This window comes from Patagioenas fasciata, chromosome 11 (genome assembly GCF_037038585.1).
Source record: "Patagioenas fasciata isolate bPatFas1 chromosome 11, bPatFas1.hap1, whole genome shotgun sequence".
Lineage (NCBI taxonomy): Eukaryota > Metazoa > Chordata > Aves > Columbiformes > Columbidae > Patagioenas > Patagioenas fasciata.
Window position 1 is genome coordinate 24,682,599 of NC_092530.1, and position 22,811 is coordinate 24,705,409.

Below are 22,811 nucleotides of genomic sequence, written 5' to 3' on the forward strand. Positions count from 1 at the left end.
TGGAAAGCAGAGGATTTTGGAGGAAAAGTCTCTGGGTAGGAGAAAGGAAGGCAAGGATAGGCAATGATCAGTACAGTCCATGCCCTCTGCTGGGTGCCAAGGACCTCTGAGAGAGAGAACACACAATCCTCGATGTGACCAACATAATTAGCAAATTTCACCCCAAACCATTGCTAGCTGAGCAGATATTTTTTTTCTTCTCAGTGGTACAAAAAGCTCCAGTTTTTCAATGCCACCCAAACCCAGACATCCATTAGATGCATCCCTTTCCAGCACAGATCTCCAAAGAAATGCCAAATTACCACCAGCAAACATGAAAAACCACTGACTGTTTTTCAACTTGGCAGGCACAGGCTGACTGTAAAGCCACCACTGCCTTTGTGTCAGCTGAAAAATACAATTCAGATCTAATTTTCTAAGGCATAAGCCTTAATGGCTCAAAGAGGTGGCTGTGCAACCAGCACAGAAATATAAGGGATGATACTCTACTCTGGATAAGATGCCACTAGCTCCAGAGATACCAGCAGAGGTCCTCCATCCACATGTTCACGGATGACACCAGGGATATTTCAGTGTGTCAGTATAGATGCTCAATAACCCTACTAGAACTTACTCCACATCAGGAAGTGATCAACCGCATCAGAGGTGCCACCAGCAGGGGTAGGTGGCTACCGCTGAGGTCCCACATGCCTGTCCCGTCTTGCAAGTGTTGTTTTAGGTGAGTTCAGGACTGTTTCAGCCTAGGGTTGAGGCTGTGGGGACAAGTGACAGGCATTCCCAATGGCACAAGCCACTGAACAGCTGGAAGAAGCAAGGCTCAAACTAAAACCAGTATGCCGAGAAAGAAATTTGGAAAAAAAAAAAACCAAAAACCTAATTTCTTGTGGCCCACTGTTTGATTTTATTTTTCCCCACACTACATGTGGAGAAGTTAAGCTTGAATTCTTTATGCTTTAGTGAGGAAGAATTCTGTTTTAAATAAAAGTTCCCATCAGCCCTCAACATTCTGCGTCCACAGCAGCAGTAAAGAATACTTCTTCCGTACCAGACAAATGTCACTCTTCCTCCAACAGCTTCCCAGCTGTAGAGATCTATTGTAGAAGTTAAAGAAAACACAGGTGTGACTACCCTGGCTTTTCAGAAGTGCACCCTGAGATCTTGGGTGGCTCCAAGGATTTATTGTCTTAGAAGTACATCTCAACAAGAAAATGGAAGAATAGTTTATTAGGGTTTGTTTGTTTGTTTTTTTTTTCTTTCCAGACTTACCATGTTGACTTCAGAAATCTGGTCAATGCTGGAGATATGGATGCTCATTCCCACTGTGACAGGGTTACCTGAAAGACAAATGAATTGAATCAGGACCATATTCAAGCCCTCCTCCCCTATCTGCTATTAAAGAATTGCCTAGAAATGTATGGATACAATTTGAAGCAGCCTCACATTCCCCAAGTATCAAAGATTCCCAAGTCACACATGCTCAACTGATCAGAGCAGATTTCTCTAACTCCCAGCCTTACAGACTCACCCCGAGGAGTAGTGCAGCCTAATCTTGCTTCTTAAATTCCTGGAAGTTAATTACCCCCTAGTTATACAATTGTTTCTGTTTTTTCTTTTTCCAAAAAAATGCCTTCGGAGACCACCAGTAGGCTCCCAGTGGGCTTGCATAAGGTGTTACTGATTGACCACACAAAGAATATAGCAATCAAGCCCATGCAACACATGGGCAGGAAAGATACTCCAGCTCACTGCTCTATTACTCTGTCAGCTCTCAGTGCTCAGCCTAAAAACCCCAAATGAGTTTTAATACCCATGATACCAGACAAGTACAGGAATCAGATCTATGACGTGAGACAGCAGTATTTGCATAGTGGCTTTTTAGAGCAAAGCAGCACTTGGATTAGGGAACAGATTCCTCTTTTTACCATGGGCATCAGGGCACATGTCACTCCGCATTCTCTTGCCTGCACCACAAAACTGTGGTATATATCTCTGCACAGGTTTGCTGGGAAACTCAGATATTCCCTTACCCAGTGACCGAGCTACCCTCACGCCTCTGTAAGTGCCACTGTGGCATGCAAGATGAGCTTGTGAAAACACACAGTCACAACCAGACCTATCGCCTTCTCTTGCCCAAGTGCAGCAAGAGCTGTATTAGCACTTCCCACAAACCTGTGGAGTCAGGGCAGAAACCAGCCATTTCAGGCAATTCTTCCAAATGCGTAGTCATCCCAGCTAGATCCAGACTCATACCCAGTTCTGCCTAAACCCCTCCAACTAGCAGCTCCCACAGTCAGGCGACAGGTCACCCCTTTCAGTGGGATTTAAGCCACACAAAACCATTTGCAGAGATACATATATCCGCTACCAAAACCAGCAAAAAACCTCCTGTAGCTTGATATCATGTTTCGGAGTGCTATCCCGCTCCTGCCATCCCCACAGCCAGCGCACAAACCCAAACCCAACACCAGCAAAGCCTCTTTTCTCACACATGCAAGGTGGAAAACAATTCCTTGCAATGCAATACTAGAATGGGAAAGGCAAGCAGTTATGACACTCAAGGTATTAACCCTTCCATGGACTCATTAACAGATCTAAGGCCTGAAATATTTACAGATAATCATGAAATGGCTTATAAAGTCATTAGGAGATTGGGGGAGAGGGGAGAACCACACAACTGGAAATGAAGTGATTTTTTAATTATGTGTTACAAGACGCAGGGAAGTAGTGTCATTAGGGCTGCCTTGTGATTGGGTGTACTGTTAACCAAGACCCTCTACTGCAAATTAAGCAGCATTATCCTTTAATGGAATATGAACAACACTGAAAACATTAGAATCAACAACTGTAATTAGGCCCTGCTATGCAAATCTCCTTAAAGATGCAGCGCTCTTCTCCAGCACCCCTGGCTCACTGCCAAGGGTACCAGGGGCAGGGGTGCTCAAGAGACTTTGCAGAGCCTCTGAAAATCCCTACACAGGCACACTCCCAGCCAGATCTTTGCTGTACTGCTATGTTCATCTTTCAGAAGGGAAACAGGTGGGAGAATAACCAAGAATCATTCCTGGGAGAGCCAATTCGCCTGCACCCTCCCTTGCACCAGAGGTCAACAGTGGCACAGCAAAGCTTTTAAGGAAGTCTCGCTTTGGTAGTTTGCCTTTTTTTTTCCCCTCTGATATTAGGGCCTTGTGATAGAAGCCATAGCAAAAGGAGGAAGTCACCACTGCCCTGAGGATCTTACAGACTGATTGGTTACAGGAGGAAAGACAGGGTCATGCATAAGGGCTGCAGCAGAGCTGGGGACAACCCAGCTCCTGACTCCTGAGCCTTTCTGTCATGCAGTGCTGTTCCCTCCAAGAGTTGTCCTACTGTCTGCTTTGCTTCCCGTCTGTCACTATCAGTACTTGTGCCACTGTGGTTATGCATCCTCTCCTTCATCAGCACGAAAAGTGGTTCTTCCCCCTACTGCTGTGTAGGAAACCCACTGAAACCAGCGGGATGGGTGGTTATAACACAGGAGCACTGACAGTGGTGATACACAGTTATTTGTCAAATACAGAGTCTATCCAACCTATCTGTCTAGACATTTGTGCTGCGTTCATCACCATGGTATCTGAGCGCCTGAGGTCATGCAGTGACTCAGTGTCAGAACCATGGATAAGATCCAGACCTCCCAACTCCCAGCTCCAGGATGAATGCTGGGGTGGAGGTCTGCCACGCTGCTCCCCATCAGCTTGGGCTCAGCTGCACCCTGCTCTCATCCACAGTCAGGAACGTTCCTCTTGGCCGCTCTTGGCATCATCAAGACCTCTACATCCCACCTATCCCAGGCAAGTGTGAGGCTCCACTGCTTTCTTGCAACCCCTGGGGTGTATGACCATCAACCCATGGGCAGAAGCAAGTGAGCGTCATAGAAACACTCCAAAGGTGAAGATATGCAAAGTCTTGCCTTTACTGGACCTATTCCTAGCTTGATCACAGGGAAGCTGCTTCACCTTCCCCATCCATGTTGTAAAGACTGGCTCACAGCCTCCTCAGGACAGGAATGAAGAGCATGTCTGTCTACAACTAGCTGAAAGGAGGTTGAAGCATGGAGGGTGTTGGTCTCTTCTCCCAAGTAGCAAGTGATAGGACAAGAGGAAATGGCCTCAAATTGCACCAGGGGAGGTTTAGATTGGATATTAGGAAAAAATTCTTCATGGAAAAGGTTGTCAAGCTCTGGAACAGGCTGCCCAGGGAAGTGATGGAGTCACCATCCCTGGAGGGGTTTAAAAGGTGTTTAGACAAGGCTCTTAGGGACATGGTTTAGTGCTGGAGTTAGGTTATGGTTGGACTTGAAGATCCTGAGAGTGTCTTCCAACAAAAATGATTCTACATACACAGTCAACAGAGAAAGCATGCCTTACCTCTCACCACAGCCCAGTGAGAAACTAGACCAGCTGCTGTCAAAAATTGAGGCTGTAAGTAGTACACAAAATAAACAAAGGACATAAATTCTGCCAATGTTAATAGCTTCCGGCAAGAGGGATACAAAAGTAGGGTATTTAAAATACGGGATAGCATCATTTGTAAATTTGTCCAAAAAGGCAGAACTCCGCATTTGTAGATCTGAAACAAGGCAAAAGAAATAAACCTAATATTAAAGATTCATGCTTTTATCCGTGCCTTGCCAATGGGTACAAAAAACTAGACCTTTTCCCTCTGAAGAAAAACCTTTTGCCTTGAAAGGTTTTTAGGCAAGATCACAAGGGAGGGAGTGTGAGAAATTCTGCCACTTCGACCAGTGAACAGCACTCTCACACATCCTCATTTCTCACCACCACTGGAGGTATCACCAGCATTTTGTCCCAAAAGTAGTTTGCCTGTGAAAAATGTACTTGGGAAGTTGGAAGGGAAGCAGACAAAAGAGTTATAAAAAACCCTGTCCTTCTTCTGCAAGTGATACTTGTCACATATAAAAACAGTCAAGGTAGAGAACAAGTTGTGCTAATCTGCAATATTTTGCCAGCAACCAGTTATTACTTTCACATTTTATCATGCTTAAAAGCCCCAGAACTTTGAGTCATGTTGCTACAGAAGTAATTCCTATGGCACGACTGAGGAGGAAAGGTCATGTTTCCAAGCCTGTATCTGCCTGCACTGCAGCCAGAGGTGATGGCAGCCTGGATCAGAACATCCTTCCAGATCTCAGCCTGCAGAGACCAGCAAAGACAACAGCACAAAATTCAGTGTAATAGGTCTCTGGACAGTGGATGTTTACTTGGGCAACTGCCCCGTACTAAGGTCCAAACTGCCTTCTCTTCAGTCCTACCCAAGAAAGTTACACTAGAGCAAACTTGGGTTTCCATGTCATCAGATCTCCAACTGCAATACAGACAAAAGACTGAAAAACAGCGTGCAGACAAACAGAGCTTATTTCTTCATCCACTGAAGCCATGCCATTTTTATGAACTGCAACCAATGCATCGAGGAGTCTGGTTCATGCATTGCTGACCACGTGAACTTGGCAATGCTGGCAGAGCCAAGGCTTGCAGTCACTATGGGACTGGCATCAGCCCCAAACATACCTTTCAGCCCAAAGGCACCAACAGGGATCCTGGGAGGTTGCTAAGCTCCTATCTTTCATGGAAGCAGACAGAAGTTTCTTTAAACTACCAGTATCAGAAATCCCACAACTCCTTTGGACAATCTCTTCCTCCATTTCACTGCACTAAGGGCTTTTCCTAAACGTCTAAACTAAACCTTCCATTCAGTGTAAATGTACTATTGCCTCATCATTCTCCACCCCCTCCTTCAACCCTAGCCTCCAATGATAGAGAATAAATCCATCATCCTTCCCTAACAGCTTTTATGTACTGAGAAACCACGACATCCCCCTCCCTCCACCACCAATACAGTCCTGTCTAGATTAAATGCACCTGATTTCTTCAACATCTCCTCAGAGGTCATGTATTCTAAAGCTCTGACAATTAGTGCTGCTCTCCTCTGGCCTTTTGCCAATTCATTTACATCTCTATTTTAAAGCATGGTATCCAGAAACCAGACACTGAAGCAGAGATGACATGTACAGGGTTCTCATAAAACCCCAGAAGCCTCTCCAAACCCACTGCACTCGAATGCTCATTTTATGTAGGAGTTTAAAGATGTTAAAGGGGCAGTCTAGCTCTTTCCATTCGAGCGCATCAGGCATGCGGGATGAGGGAGTACAGCACTGTCTCTTTTGGACAAGACGAAAGATTATTCAAGACAGCTTTGTGCATGAGCCCCAGCATTCCCTGCTTGCACCCTCCCTGCCTGTGGCATCACCAGTCTCTGAGATCCCTGCAGTAGCAGGAAAGCTGATTTAAGGTCTCCTGCTGTGTAAATGAAGCCAAAGAGAACAATGTAGAGGCTTCAGCCACTAAACCTACGTATAGAACAGGTCTGTGCCTTACCCTGCAATGGTAAATACCCACAGACATAAGACTCCATCCATGGAAAACCCTGCTCTTCATCCCCAGCTCTCTGGAAGCCAGAGGACAGCAGTGGCACCAGAGCCCAGAAACAGCAAGATCCTGACAAGGTTTCCCTGTGCTGGCTGAGAGAGGAGTTTCTGCAAATGCAGGGTGATACAGACAGGCGTGAAGGAGGGAAAGTTGGCTGATATATGTAGGTACAGGACTGCAGTGCCTTACCTGCATTTTCAATGATTCCCACACCAAATAGGATCAGCAGTTAGAATGTTCTCAAGCTTGCCAAAGGCAGGACCAGCACACAGACTGTCATTCCACTCCCAGGACATTTTCTTTCAGTGTTGTCCCCACTTTCCTGAACAGGGGAGAACTGTTCAGTATCTGCTTACTATTCATGTATAAAATGGTTTGCCCAAGCCGCTGCCTCTGCTTTGTTCACAGCACTGAACCTCAGGGCACCCTGGCTTTACGTTTACAGCTTAAAACCACAACCACGTCACTGCTATGTGTAGCAGTGAGTTGGTTATAAAAGGACTGAAAGACATGGTTCCTTAGGAGGCGAGAGCTCCCAGGTACAGATGGCAGCACATTCTGCACAAGGCTTGTCACTAGCTGAGCTGCTGCTATGTGGATGCAACCATACAATCTCTTAAGAAATCCCACTCTGTCCCTCCCAAAACAGATACTCTTGAATAATTTTCAGCTGATGGAATAATTAGTCCTGGGCTATAGTTTTTTAAACCCTCCCAAAAGATAATTCAGAGGCTCAGATTGACTGTGGAGGAGTCTATACCTACACCCCATGACAAGGAGAATGGAAATTCTCCTGGGTTTTCACCATAGAGGAGGATTGTAAGAGGAGTTCACAAGTTGCCATGTGCAAGGCATGAACCAGACTCCTCAAAGCGTTGGTTGGAGTTCATAAAAATGGTGTGGCTTCAGTGGATGATAAGGTAAGCTCAAGATTTCAGCCTTGAGATCTGTAAGCTGCACTCACAGATCTCAATAAGGAGGCTCTGCTACAGTAGTTAACAGGAGAATTGCCCAGGAGGCAGTTAATCAACGCTAATTTTCCTATTCCTTTCCTGTTCTTAGCTTAGATACAGCAGCAGGCACAAACTCAGTAAGTGCTAACGTTGCTTGAGCAGCGTGAGAAGTTTCATGAAAGCAGAAATGTTTTGGAAACCACTTATATCCAGCATCTCTGATTTAGTCATACCTAGAAGTGCTGACTTCAGCAGGGTCTCTTAAGAAACTTCTTAACTTTTTTCAACTAAATCTAGGTTTAAATACCCATTAAAGAATGTCCAGCCATTTTTCCATTTGTTTTTTACTCTTCTTTCCATGACCTCTCCCCCACCCACAGCTGATGCTGGTACTAAGCTTGTCAGGCTCAGCACAACAGCCAGGAACATCAAACACATTCAGAGGCTGATATCTAAGCTCTTCCCCTCCTCTTAGCAGGTCACTCTATGAAATCTGTTGGATTTAAAAGGGCAAAGCATACCATGACTTTATGTTTCTGACCACCATTATACGTTACCAGGAAGAGAGATGGTCTCACAGCAAGTCTGCAAATATGATATCACCTTATTATGATGATGAAGAGAAAATATGAGAGACTTGCTGTTGCTGAGGAATCTCTTCCACGTGAAACAAGCATCACATTTTGGAGCTGAAAGACAGGGCTCAAGTCTCCAGAATATCTGGGGCTGTCAATATCTGCTTTTAATATTTCCTCATGGATCCATTGTGCTGCAGGGGTAGGAGGGGTATCTACCATCACTAATTCTCATGGAGATTGCAGCTGGTCTCCAGGTAAGTCTGGCAGAAAACATTTTCTTTTTAGCCTGACAAGTTTCTTGCATTTTGTCATACTTCTTTAGGGAGTGTTTGGCTCTCTCTAAGCCACTAAGCCTGTGCACAGAACAAGATTGTGCCTCACCTTGCTAGGCTTTCCATCCATCCATCCATCCATCCATCCATCCATCCATCCATCCGACCAGACAGCATCACCCTGTGCTAGGAGGCTAATGAGGATGTCCAGCCTGTACCATTCTGTTCTCCTGGCAGCCTGGCTTTTTGCCTCATCCAGTTAGATGACTGACTCCGCACTGTTCACTAAAGAACAGGGAATACTAGGGAATTCCCAAGAGAAATTAAAGGTTAGAGCAAGTTCTCACCAAGATAGCGATATCAAGGACAGCACACATGTTTGATGGAGCACCTAAGGGAAGGTATAACCATAGCATAGCTCTTGAGCAGACTTCTGGAGTATCAAAAGAATGAACAAATTAAAGGCTTCAGTAAGAGACAGGCTTTCCTGCAAGCAAGCAACGAAGCAAATTCTTCAGCAAGAATCCGAGAGACATAGCACTTGTCAAGCAGGCGAAACTGACCACTCAAATCCTTCCACCCTGTGATGTTCTTTGCAAATATAACATAGGTTAACCTTGGTGATGACAGCCACATTTCAAGCATGTTGTCAAATGAAGCTGTCCCCGTAGATCTGAACAGACACAGAGTGTTTTCTCACGCAGGCTGTGCCTGTTTGTGAGCCAGTGCTGAGGGATTCTTTTGGAGGAACAATGCTTTCCCAAAACGGATGTAGCACTCATTCTGTGACTATTCTAGGGAAAGAAGAGAGCTAAGGAGCGCAATCTGTGAGGCACAGTGGATTACCTAATCTATCTCATGGGTGTTTTTAATGGATTAGTAGGTTTTAGAGTGGGATATTGCAAATATCCCATAGAAATTGAGAAGTGAGAGAGAACAATCAACTAACTGCAAAAAAAAAGTGTAAAGATTGTCCCAGAGGCATCAAAGGATTACAGAGGAAGCTAAATTAAGGTTGATTTTAAAAGATGTTGGTAGACAGCTACCCAAGCTGAATAAAAACAAGGTCTCAAATGTACAGGCTTAAAAATGAAACAAGAAAGTGGACACCAACCCTTACAGCATCTGAAGTACTGGTGGACTCAGCTCAGCAAAGCACCTGTACACACACTCAGGCTTTTCAGCATTAAGAAAAATCACTGGCTACTCAGAATACCTTCTGTTCTTGGAAGAGACCTAGGTCGATGTTCAGGAGGCAGGTTTTTAAAGTTGTTTCATCCTCAGTGATGAAGACAGTGTTCCAAAACCTTCTGTATGTACATCTCTTGCCCAGGTGATACACACTTGGGTAAAGTTACAGCAAAATGAGGGGAAAACACATTCCTAGCTTTGTCAAACTGCATATTTCTTCTCATTTACAGACATACACAACTGCATCACCTTACCAGACCTGATCATTATCAACCTGGCACCACCAGTGAGTCCCAAACAATCAACTCCTTAAGAGTAATTTCATGAAGAACACCAATTTCAAAGTACCATCCATCCCTCTCTGCAGAGCCGGGCACTATGAAACATTGCATTTCCCTGCAGTTACACTGAGATAACCTGGGAAAAGCAGAGACACTGAGCACCCCAGATCCCTTCAGCTAGCTCTCCACCAAGAGTAGTAGCAGGAGGGCAACAAGGCTTCCCAAGCAAGTGTGTATTGTAGATTGACAGCAGGTCAACACAAGCCAGGCATTTTTTTCCCCAGCAGCAGTACGAAGCATCAGACTCACACTGATCAGCCACCCCCGTGTTTCTCTACCTGAGAAGACTTCCCACCTACCTCTGTCAGGATCCTGGCAGGCAAGTGTGTCTCCCATGAGGGTCCTGCCAGTGCAGCCATGGGGCACAGCTCTGCCCACCTGCCTGGAAAGCTGTGGGCACTCCGAAGTTGTTCAGCCTTTTTGCCTTTACACAGGCCCTTGAAGCTCCCATTTGCTCCATTTCCTCACAGCCAGCCTGGGCACTTTTCTACAGTCCAAGAGCCACCACTCCCTCAGCTCGGGCAGGTTCAAAAGCCTTTGGCATCCTGCTGTTCCTTGTTTCCTAGCCCATCCACTGTTATCCTGCTTTTCAAGAGGGTAGATCTTCAGTAAGGATTGCACACAGACACTAAGTACTTTGAAACCCATAGGTAAATGTGCAAAAGAGAGCAGGGTAGTTAATCACGTACCTAAAACCTTCCACCAGAGCACACTCACCATAAGTCTCAGCATAGGCAGCTGCCCTGTCCTGCCTCATCTCCAGCTCACCAGGTTACCTTCAGAGCAGACACACTGCCAGGGCTCTTTCACATCCTGGAAAATATTATTTACAATCCAAAACACTGGATACCTGCACAAACTCCAGTACTACAAGGCCCACAAATGCACATAGATTTTTTTCAAGCAGGATTAGAACTGAATCACTAGAGCTGGGGCCCCCACAGCACCATAACGCTCCTTGCAACAGCCCAGGAGATAAAAGTGCAGCAAACTACCTGCAGAAATCACAGCACCATCCTCCCCACCACAAACAAACAGCTCATAAAGACAGGGGTGGTGCTATATGTGGGACATCCCACCTCACTTCATCCCATCCCAGCATTCGCTGGGGACTGAAACAAGATCCAACCACCCAGCTCACTCACTCACTTGTTCCTTCCTTCCCTCCCTCCACAGGACCCATCAGGTGAGGCTGCCAGAGTGGCACACACCTGAGGCCATTTAGCAATTTTCCCTGCATACCAATGGCAGCTGTGGAAATTTCTCCCAAGTTGCCTATCAGTCTATCTCACTTCCCATCTGCCCACCCAGGGCACAAAGGTCCTGACCCATCTTTTCAGTATTGGACTCTTCTGGCACATCACCAATAAATGTCCGCTACACAGAGGAACCTCTCTCTTATGTGCACTGGAAATATCATCCCCCAAACAACTGCAGCCTGGCCTGTACTTGAATATGTGACCTGTCTAGGAAAACACTCTCACACACCACCAAATCCTGAGCCATCTAATCCCCTTAGCTGAAAATGAGCTGAATCAAATTAATTTAAGTGGGTTAACACAAGCTTCTCTGTTCATATCAAATCCATTACTTTATTTTGGAAGTATTTGTAACAACAACAAAATATCTGGACTTGTCATTTTCATCAAAGAGACAACAAGAAGGTGTTTTCTTTTTGTCTGCCCTGTTTCCAATTTTTAATGGGTTAGTCACACCTCATCGCTGTTTATGGGCTCTTGTCTTTAAACGATACCATGGCATCTAACTCCTGGATTGAATCCAGTTGGACATGCACAGCATGCAGGGAAAAAAAGAAAAGAAACAAGATGGCCAGGACAGGACATGCTCAACTGCACAAATATTGGAACCATGGCTGGGACATCAGGGGACAACCATGCTATGCCAAAAATTCCATGAGAAGATATTTTTGCAGAGCTGGACATGGCCCTTCATCTCTCAAGACTGTGCAAAGTAGATGGCTGGGGTGTTTGAGGGAGAGACAGTCACTCCTTTCTGCTACTTCTGTCAAGTCCTCTATGGACATTCAGCCCTTTGGCAGTGCCCACCTTATCCTTCCCAATAGAGCGCACTACTAGGGCTTTTGTTAACGTTGACTTCAGATGCATTCCAGCACCACCTCCTTACACTGCTCACCTGGTCCTTTCCTTACCCTCTGAAGGGCACAAGGCCCTTTGGCTCAGCTCGGAGACAGAGCTTTAGGTCACAAGTAGCCTGAGACTTATGCTCAGTGACAGTCAGGACAACTTACAGTGCAAGTATTGAAAAAAAGGAGTGAGTCAAGCCTGAAAATACCGTGACATTCACATTAAAATCAGGAGTCTGAGTTAGAAATCATGAGAAGAAAAGCACACACGCAAACAAGCCTCCTCCTTTCCAAATGTTATACATGGGATTATATGTTTTCATCTCCCCACTTCTAAGTCTCTTGGATGTGCCTTGTTCAGTTTGTTCTGCTTTTTCTTTACAGTCTCCAGACAGAGAAAATCTTACGAAATTCAGTGATGACAGAGAATTGCAAGAGTTTTGTAGGAAGAAGAAAAGAATTCAAGTTTGTAAGTTGGTCACTTTCGAAAGATTGACCCCTGTGCTGGTGTTTCCATCCTTTCAGTAATGACTGATTTGCAAAAGTGTCCTGGAAATTCAGCAGGACAAAATTTGACAGGTTACCTTTTACCCCGGCACCTTTTATTAAGAGATAGAACTGCCATTTGTTCACCAAAATAATTGCTTTCACTCAGGATGCATGGATGAGCGAATCTTGCAGAGCTTTTACATATATATTCATCTCCAGCAATTCATCAACATAATAATCACGCATTATTAACTTGAGTACTCATCAATTTTTTTTTCTCTAGCTTCAAATACTAGCAAGCAGCTCGTGTGCAATAGGGAAGAAAAACATGTAGGGGAGCTTGTGATGGATGTTCTATTTTTGCAATTAAAGGAGAATAATAGGGAAAATTCAGCTCCTAGCCTACCCTCTCCCTCACTTCCAAAAATTTTCTACCAATCTGAGACCCCTCCACAGAGGCCAGCAGACTGGGATTTCCTGCAGACCTTCTCCCCAGCTGGAGGAGGAGCAGGTAACAATGTCCCACCAGTAAGATCCCACCCGTAACCAAGGTGGCCTCCTCTCCTGGTGTGACAGCCTCAAGCTTTGCCACTTTGAATGAGGAGCCCCTTTCTTTATGTTGAACTGTCCAGTGCAGCCCCAGAACCAAGTGACGCAAGTTTCCCCCAACCTGGTGAAGTCACCTGCTATGGATTTTTTCACTGTGGACAATGTGTAAGAGAAGAGCAAGAAGAACACCAGGAAGCTGCCTGGTAGCTGAGCTGTGTTTGAAAAGATCTCCTGATCAGAAAACTCCTCCTGGTTCTGCTGTGCAGCTGCCATTACAAGCCAGGGAAGAGGAAGGGGCAGTTTGGTATTCTCACATCTCAGCTGACTGACGAGCCCTGGTCCCAAATGCAAGCAGGGGATGATAGACTGCCATAGGAACCAAGTAGGGCATATTGCTTCTGGGCCATTGCTCTTGGTAGGGTGAGTCTGCACAGCAGATAAAAGCCGACTATGGCTTTTAGTGTCTGAAATGACCCTGCAGGCTCAGAGAGCAGAGTCTCACACTGGGACAGGGAAAGCTCTGGTGTCCATTCTTCCTGACAGCCCCTGGTGACATTCATTACAGAAGCATAAGAAGAGTGAAGGTTGGAATTCGTGCAATAACCAGGACACCCTTCCTGCTTTTTCTACTACATGACATGATTATACACAGCAAATATATTATCTGCTACGTATGATTTTTGAAATATTCTGTCAAGAATCAAATTTTCAAAATTTCATTTCTTCTGAAAAGGACAGTGATGAACGCCCTCCTGCTCCATCCACCAGAAGGGCAACTATTTGTGAACAAAATTGATCCCTTTCCTACGACTATACCCCTTCCATTTCTCTGCAGCAAGAAGTGGGCCCACCTGCCTGTTCCCTTTGGGGATTTCACAGGCTACTACAGTCCAAGGAAAGGTTACGTTTTGGTGATCAAGCAGTGGTGACCAAGCAGAAGATTCTCAGGTCTACTCTCATTAATAGCAGGAAGCAGAACTTCCCAGTGCTATTCCATGCACTACCACAGGTTTTCTGTGTGATCCCCAACAACTTGTCCCCTCTTGGTGTTCCCTAGATATGGACCTAGCAGTGATCCATCCCACCACAGGTAGAGGGGAAGATTTGTTAGTCAATGTTTGTACAGCAAAGGAGCCTTGCTGCTATCTGTCACACAGAGCCTGTAACGCTACCTGAGAACAAATTATATCTGTGCATAATCAAAATCACATCCAGCTCAGCCCTGATTTGAGAATCCTTTTTGGCTGGTGATGATGTCCGGAGCAGAGAGAGCACAGCTTGATTTCCAGAGCCCAGGCTGAGCTGGCAGTGCTGGCAGGTAGAAATATCTTGTTTTGACTGGTAAACTGAGCAAATTTGACATGGAAACCACTGAGGGAGAATAAATATGGAACAACAAGATGTAATTTTTACAGAGGCTCTTTTCCAACTATAACTGTACTCAGAGCCCTCCCAGACTTGAACTAAGAGGTCCTGAGGTCTGGGGAGGGAAATTCAAGCTATGGGAGGCTGGGCTGAGGCTCACCCCTGTCAGAAGCACAGACATCTAGAAGTGCACAATTACTTAACAGCACTATTCCTGCAGGACTGCAAAGTGCAGGAGAAACAGGAACGGGAGGGGGGAAAGATCAGAGAAGAAAAATACATTTTAGCTCTGACACAGAACTAAGGATAAACGCCAAAACCAGAAGAATAGCCTATAGGAACTGCATAATCTATGTTTCCCAAAACAGCCTGAAATTCATACCTTGCTCAATGCAAACTGCGATACTCCTACAGCCTGGGAGAAAGGATCAACTGAAAAGTCTTCTGTTTCTTTCCATTTTATGGAAACAGGATCAACCACTGGATCTCCAGAATACCTGTTTATTTGACTGATCTGTTCCTTCTATCGAGCTTCACCATCCAACACTTCTCTTTCTCACATACTTGACGTGAATCCCTTTAATGGGCTTTTTGCCATCATTAAGCACATCATTTGTCTTGTCCATGTTTCTAGTCATGTTTTAACAAGTGCATGATATTTCACATGAAATATCAAGATATAAATAGACACTTAACAAACCCCACCAAGGGCTATCCGCAAGAATGGATCTTACAGACTTCTGCACCAAATGCTGTCACGACCGCTGAAGAACCATCTTATATCAGTTCAGCCTGACACTTGAGTAGCCTCCAACTTCTTTTTGCTTTGAACAAGACATAGGTGAGAAAAGTGACATGCACACACAGTCTGTCTTTCATGTAGCAGTAAAATGACAGCACATTCCTTGGCTTTTATACTTTGTGCTATGTGGGTCAAAAATATTTTTCTGCCTAACCGGGATATTGGGAATCTTAGGAAATGAACAATGCAGATATGTAAAGCTGCTCTGATGAACAGCTCTAGGGTTGTGAGAATATATTTTGAGTAATCAAAAGGACTTGTACTAATGGGTTTTACACTGTTTTTACATTTCGCTTTCAGTGGCAGTCCCTCAAAGGCAAGTTTACTGGCAGGAATAATCTCAGAAATCGTGTTATGTAGATGTTAGTCAAGGAGAAAGATGCATCCAGGTGAGATGGCAAACATCCTCCAGACTGGCTATAAACAACAATCTACTTTCAATCAGTTAATTAATTAAGAAGCATTGGAATTATTCTACTGATCAATGACTTGAATGCATTGCACTTGGCCATAAAAAAAATCTGTGACTAAGAAAAGAGGAAAAATTTACGGAATAAACGCTTTGTTAAAATGTTTATGACATCTTTATTTTTGAGAGATACCTCAGAGCCCCTCGCTAGCCAGGCACACTGCCCTGCACTGGACACAGTGCCCTGCTGTGGACGAGATCCAGCAGCACTGGAAAACGTCTGCCGGGGGCTGAGCAGAGCTGCAGGGAAAGGCTGCACCAGCCACGGGTGAAAAGGAAGCAGGAGGGCAACTGGATGCATTATCCGACATGGGCTTTGGCACAAACAGGAGGATCATTTCCTCCAGTTCCTGTGAATGGATCCTGGCTTAATGAATGACAGCAAGGCTTCACGTCCTCCAGCGGAAACCAAATCCAGAAAACAATGTTTGGTACTACCAAGCACAGCTCTAGGGCAGGCACACAGATTGCTGGAAAACCCAAGTCCAACTTGACTCGCCTGAGACTCAGGGGAACTCATCTTTGTCGTTGTCTTTGTCACACCACCCAAAACTCCCTCCACTGCTCCATGCCAGAGCTTCCCGACTCTGAAGGAGGATAACAAGGCCACAGATGGATTCACAAACATGTTCAGCATGCAGCAAGAAGTTTGCAGGCTCTGTCACGCTGAAGGAAGGGACTGGTCTAATATTCTAATATATTATTCCACTCAAAAAACAAAACAAAAGAAAACAAAACAAAACAATGAGAAAACAAAATGGATGAAAGTTAGGTGGAAGGAAGCCCACTGCTAAATGGAAGTTACGGAGCCAGTTCTTAGTTAAATTGTCCACAGGATCCTTGTTCATTTCTTTTCCTTTTTGATAGAGGGTGGATTTGCTCTGAGGATGACGCAGGATTACATATCAGAGGATAACACTGACAGTGAGGTCCCTGCCTGATTTGCTGAAGCAGCTGATAGCCATGCAGTGAGTGAGGGGGAGGCCTCCAGGAAAGGAAAGAAGATGTTTGTGTAGCTGAGCCCTGTCCACCAGGACTGGATGTGTCTCGGGGGTTCCTACATGCTCCTTCCTACACAAGTCACCTATATGTCACAGGTTTTTGTGAACTCTGCGTATGTCTCTCTTGGGGCATTGGGGCTGAGCGCTCACAGCTGTGGCTGAAATCAATAGGAGCTCTGCCTTGCACGTGCAGTGTGCTGGCTACAACACTGCTAAGTATTCTGGTAAAGCAGGTGTTTTGGCTGGGCACCCCACAGCAGGGGATGCCTTTGACTCCTTGAAGCAGAGGTGTAAACATTTTCATGCTGTACAACAGTTATAAAACCAACTAATTCTATGTTGTGAGCAGGTCTGAATATAGAGAAGTCAAGAAAGCACAAGTCCAAGATTGTCTTTGCCTGCTCAGTCCCAGGCTTTGCATCAGACATACATCTCACTCAAGTCTGGCTAAGTCTGTCCTAATCACCTGCCGTGACCCCCTCAGCTGGTCCCCACTGTCACGCTCCCAGCCTGTCCCACTCTTCAATGAAGGCGAAAAGAAAGATCAGCTTCGTGTGGAAATGGTGTCTCTTGTGTGCTCTGTAGAGGTGGTCAGGAGGAAGCAACTGTCAGACCTCGGCTCCTGATGCACCCTCAAAAGGGAACTAAATATAAATCCAGGGAGAAACTCCAGTCCTCTTCTTTCTAAAGTCCTGAGTATCTGACTTTACAGCCTCAAAGTCCTTTTCACAGTATGTATTTCCCATAAAAAGAGCAAAGTGAAAAAAAATAGAAATTCTATCATGTGGCAATGTGTTAACATCCACATATGTCCCAAGAAGGACTGGATCCTTTCATTTCCTGCCACTTCAGTTAATGAAGTAAGACACAACAGCAGGAGGTTGTCATCTTCCTTCTGGATTAGCCCTAGAGAGGATGCGACCCATGGTCTGGAGCCAGAAGTCATGTAAATGGGGGAGGAAGTGAGGGCTGCACAGCTGCAGCCAGTTTTACTGACCAGGAACATCCTCCTCTTAACGCCCTTTTCTCAGAAAGGAAAATGGGACTACTGGCAGCCCCTGTGGCATATCCACCTTTTCTTCAGCCATGGGTGACACTGGGCTTTGTAGACCTCTTCAGACAGCTCCTGCCTCTCCCACCTCAATTGATTTCTTTCCCCAATCTGATCCATCTTCACCCCTCTGCTTTCAAATTCAGAGCTGCTCCTCTATCGTGCCAGGATAAGGGGAAGGAGGGGTGATATTTCCCACTGCTGTAAGGCTCTGTGAAGTGCAGCATTGCAGGTTAACCCTGTCTCCAGCTTTGGGCAATTTCTGCTGCAGACAGTGAAGGAGATGGCCCTGGCAGAGGAATGCCTTCCTGCTGAGTCTCAATTCCCTGCCCCAAAAGCGTGTAAAAGAGTTGGCTCAAGGCATCTCAGAAGCATAGGGAAAATTGAATCTGGCTGCTTTGAGATTTAAACATTTCTGCACAGAAGTGGAGGGGAAGAGATCTCGAGAGCTGAGGACTAAGCCCCAGAAAGGCACATTTGGAGCTCCTACTGCCCCCAGTACAGGGAACCCAGGACCAGCGCCCACCCCACCGCTGGGCTGCCCCCTTCCCAGCCCCACATCCCAGTTGTCCCGCAGCAGCACCACCCCTCTGGGATGCTGCACCCACACAGGAGATGATGGGGCTGCAGCGCTTTTGCCAGCTGGGTCACCGGCAGCACCGGGCAACCACCAACTACACATGCACCTGGGCCAGCCCTGCTGGAGGAACAGCCAGTTGCACCCCCCAACATTTAATGAGAGGAAAAAAATCCAGCATGTACATACCCCCAGCTAATGCTAATCATTTTACCGAAAATTCCCCCCTGCCCTTTGACAAGTCAAAGCAAGCTAGCTGCATGGAAAAAACACAACCACAACCACTGTGGCTGAACCTTATACGCAGTGGAAAACACGGACATTTTCAGGAAGCCTTAACAATACGCAGTACCACCAGCCTTGACTACGTAAGAAAACAAATTCTCATTCCTTCCACTACAGGACCACTAAGACCAGCTGTTTCTGAGCCACACAAGGCTGGTGGACCAGGGCTCAGGCCCCCCTCTGCCTCCTGCCGCATTCATGCCAGCCAACGCAGCCGCTCAGCCTGCCAGCCCCGCCAGTTTCGGAGCCCTGAACTACTGATGATGCTTCACTGCAACACTTTATGCATCAGCAATCATTTATTTTTACAATTCTGGGTTTCAAGTGATACTGTTACCCAGAAAAGGGCTGAGGATTTCACCCTCAGATCCACTGAATTTGGAGTGGCCTTTGAAGAAGAAATGCTGGGGAACAATCAGGACAGGGGGGCAGGCTGGGTCCCAAAGATGGTGCAGGAGTGATGGAGCAAAGAGGGGCTGAGGGAGAGAAAGGAGGGAGGCCAAGATATTGCAGCTAAGGACAGGTTTGGATGTCAAAGGAGGGGGTTGAAACTGAGCAAGGGGGATGAGAGCTGGGAAGCCTGGTCCACGCCACAGAGCAGATAAGGAGCAGGGGACAGGCTCGTTTCAATCCAAGATCCCCTAAGCACTAATTGTCCTTCAAGAAGCCTGCCTTAAAAATGGGGCAGGGAAAGCTGCTGGATCCACAAGCATGGAAACACAGGATTAACAGTGTAATCCTGAGAGCTTCCTGGTCATTCCTTTTTCACCAGGCATTTTCAGACACTGTGCACATCAGCCAAGAGAAACAGTAAGAACCCTGCATTCTAGGTGGGCCAGGGGCAAGGAGCAGAGAATGCTCTCGCCTTGCTTTTGGCTAACAAGATCTGTAAATGATGCTGGGAAACTATAACGGGTCCTCTTTCCATACGCTCCTTGAAAGTCTTGCAAAGTTTTGGGCTGGAAATGTTGCACCAACAGAGAGCAGCCAAGTCACTGAGCTCAAGTGGGATCCTCCTGCCATTCCTTCATTGCCTTCTCTACCCTGGGGCAATACAGTCTGCCTTCTTTTATTTTTTTCCTCTTTCTCCTTGGAACTAATGCTTTTGCAAGTGAGTATCTAAACGTACTTACAAGGGTTTTGCTCTGAAAGCTCCCTCTCTCCCTGACCTGTGGCCCTGCAATGCTTCCCACACCCAATCTGCAGCATCGCCTGCTCATCCAGTCCTAAATCATGAGCATCCCATTTGCCTTACTGTGGTGTGACTATTGTACTTGCAATATACCCACTGAATATTGCCTCCTGTATTGTCCATCCCGCAGGCCAGGGCCAGCTGGGTGACACCTACCTGTGATTTGATTTCCCTGTGAGATATGGTGCCCTGTTCCCCCAGAGTTCAACAGGCTCCCCACCATACCCTGCCAAAAGACCTTGCTCTGCATCGTTGCTGATCTTGCACCACCATGACAGAGATGTCCCTCTGCAGCAGACCAAGAGCCCTGGCTGTATCTCCAAATCCCTCCTCAAAGGCTCTTCCAGATCCTCAACATAATACTGGCCAAACCCCTTAGAGCTGCTTTGCAAAGAGCTCCCTGTCCTTTCAGTTCCAGGCCATGTCCTTGCTCAGCCCACGAAAATTGATCCCTGCATGTCACACCCTGCCACTGTCCCGCATCTCTCCAAGATGATGTGCTACTCTAGGGCTTGAAGGACTGTGGCTGTGAAGTAAGAGGGCACTGCCCAGGGCTCCCCCAGCTGGAAGGGTTTACCACCTGTGCCCCAAGGACTGATGTACTTGTTGGTCCTTCAATGCCAGCCCCTTTACTTCACCTCTCCTGGTGCTTGACCCCCTTGGTCTTCCTCCACTGAACCAGGATGGTTTTGTGGAGGAGTTGCTCCCAGATTTTTCCATCATCTCCACATGGCTCCAACTTTCCCCCTCTCTCCTGTGTGTCCCCCCATTCAGCTCAGCTCCTCAGATGAGCACGTCACAGTCATTGCCACAGCATCACCCCTGAGAGCCGACCTGCTCATCGGCCTAATGGGTTTCCAAGGGGGTGGGGGGGAGGGGAGGAGAGCGAGTGGCTGATGCTTCTCAGCCACTCAGCTCGGCCCAGAGCTAACGAGGCATCTCAAAATTAAAAAGTGAACTGCAATCCCCAGCAGGCCTGTCCTCCTTTTGGCATTAGTCGGAGTTCTCTTTCTCTCTCTCAAAAAAGAGGACTGGGGAGCCCAGAGATGCATTTGGAGCCATTGAAGCACCACATCCTGGGGACAATGGGGGTGCTGGAACAAGGAGGGCAGCCTGGGGCTGCTGTGCCGTGGAAGTACTGGTTCTTTTAGCAATGTTGTGAGGTGCGAGATCTGCCTCGCCAGGCCAAGGAGCACAAACGGTACATGGAAACAGGCTCTTCCAGTGCCTCTACAACCAAAGGTTCCCAGCTCCCTCCTGCTCTTTGGGCAGCAACCATGGGTGTGTGGAGGAGGCACCCCAGGACACAGAGGTGGCATCTTGCCCTCAATGGACAGTGCAGGGGTGATTGCCACCAGGCACTGATCTGGGGGGAGGATGGCAAGAAGGAAACAACACTCCTGCAGGAGGAAGATATGGGGAAAGCAAGCAGGGAAAGAGCAGAGAAGACAGGAAGGGATGGCAGCCTGGTCTATTGCTTTTGTGGGTTGCATTTCTCACGTGGGAATCTGTCTGGGAAGGACCTTTCCCTGCCGGCACCTCTGGAGCGCCCATCACTGGCTGCTCTGACCTTCCTGCCCCAGGTGCCCTCATTCTTGAGCTGCAGAGGGCAAAGGGCTCTGGCTTGTAGAGGTGCTCACTGGAGCAGCTCAGCCTGGCTCACAGGCTACTGAGTGGTAGCTGCTTTGCTCCTGTCCTCTCCACTCCTTGTGCAGGCAGCTGCCTGTCCAGCCAGAACCCTCAGTCACTGCAGGGCCAGTCCTGGGATGTCCCCATGCCCTTCCTCCAGAGAACATGGCTCCTACCACCCCTCCAAGATGCTGTCTTGGGCATTCATAGCTCACCCTGACTGTTCTTCCTGGGATGAGAGCACAAGTGGGTGAAGAGGGTTCACCTCCCTCAGTAGAGGTCACTTACACCCATCCTGCCCAGCCAGAAGGCAGCTGAGGGGTGGCAGGATGGTCCAGGTGGAGCATGGGGTTCAGTCCAGTCCCACACATCCTTGAGACATAGCAGGTCTGTATAAACACAGGTTCCGGGGCTTCGCCCAAAATGTGCCTTTCTCAGCTACACACAGTTTATTGGGGAACTTCACCCTCATCACAAAAAGGCTATGGATGAACTAGAATCCACAAAGCATTAGACACATCTTGACGTGATCCCACTGGATTTCTCCTAGCAATGGATTTGGCCCAAAATCTCAGAGAACGGGTGAGCTCTAGAGACAGCAGTGGAGCAAGAAAACTTCCACCCCATTCCCCTGGGCTTGTAATGCTAATGATCTCCAGCTTTCAAACTCACCTGTCCATCCACCCTTCCCTCAACTGTAAATGCTGCAGAGGTGATTTTGTCTAGATAAGGTTATCCTCAGGGAGAGGGGGTCAGACATGCTGAGAGTTAGGGCATCGCTGCACACTAAGCACCAAAAGCACGGTCACTGGTGCTGCCAGCCTGGACTTTGCACTCGTGAACAAAGGGAAGGACAAGGAAGGGTGAAAAGCAACAGCGAGATGAGTGCAGGAAAGGGGGTTACCATAGCCTTTCTATTTCTCTGCTTGAGCGAGGGAAAATGCAGTTTGTATTTTGGGAATTCAGAATAAAATTAAATAAAATGTAACAGTTGCCCAAAACCATCCATTTCACAGTCAGGAAGGACGCAGTCCCTGCGGAGACCAGCCCATGCACCACACATACCTGGCAGGGTCAGCAGCACCGCCTGCGCTGAGCCCCGTGCTGCCCTGCCCAGACTGAAGGAAGGGGAGGCCCATGTCCTGGGGGGTGGCTGGATGACCTGGGGACCTGTCATCAGAGCACACGGGCTGTGAAATGGACCTGGGATACTGGACCTCCAGCCCCAGTTACTCGTGCCACCCTTCTGCTCTGTGCCTCCGCGGAGCCAGATTGCCTACTGTTTTACTGTATCATAATCATCTCAATGGCTTACAAGATGGTTTTCTTGCAGTTTTTATGTCATCTCTGCAGTTCTCCCCCTCATAAAATGTGACTGCACCAATTCCTGTGATTTGAGCTGGTCAGCTAATAGGGACATTTTGTGTTTCCCAGACAAAGCCTTTAAATCAAATCCAGCCATATCCCATGTTCAAAGGAGA

At 46.9% G+C, this 22,811-nt stretch overlaps 1 protein-coding gene across 3 annotated transcripts in view; it reads right to left on the reverse strand.

Moving 5' to 3' along the window:
• The window catches only part of LOC136106219 (gamma-aminobutyric acid receptor subunit beta-4), an 83,253-nt gene that overhangs the window by 54,192 nt on the left and 6,250 nt on the right, over window positions 1–22,811 (reverse strand). For all 3 annotated transcript variants that reach the window (XM_071813586.1, XM_065846439.2, XM_065846438.2), the window contains one exon: window positions 1,267–1,334. In XM_071813586.1, coding sequence (XP_071669687.1) covers window positions 1,267–1,334 — 68 coding nt within the window. The remainder of the gene's footprint in view (window positions 1–1,266; window positions 1,335–22,811) is intronic.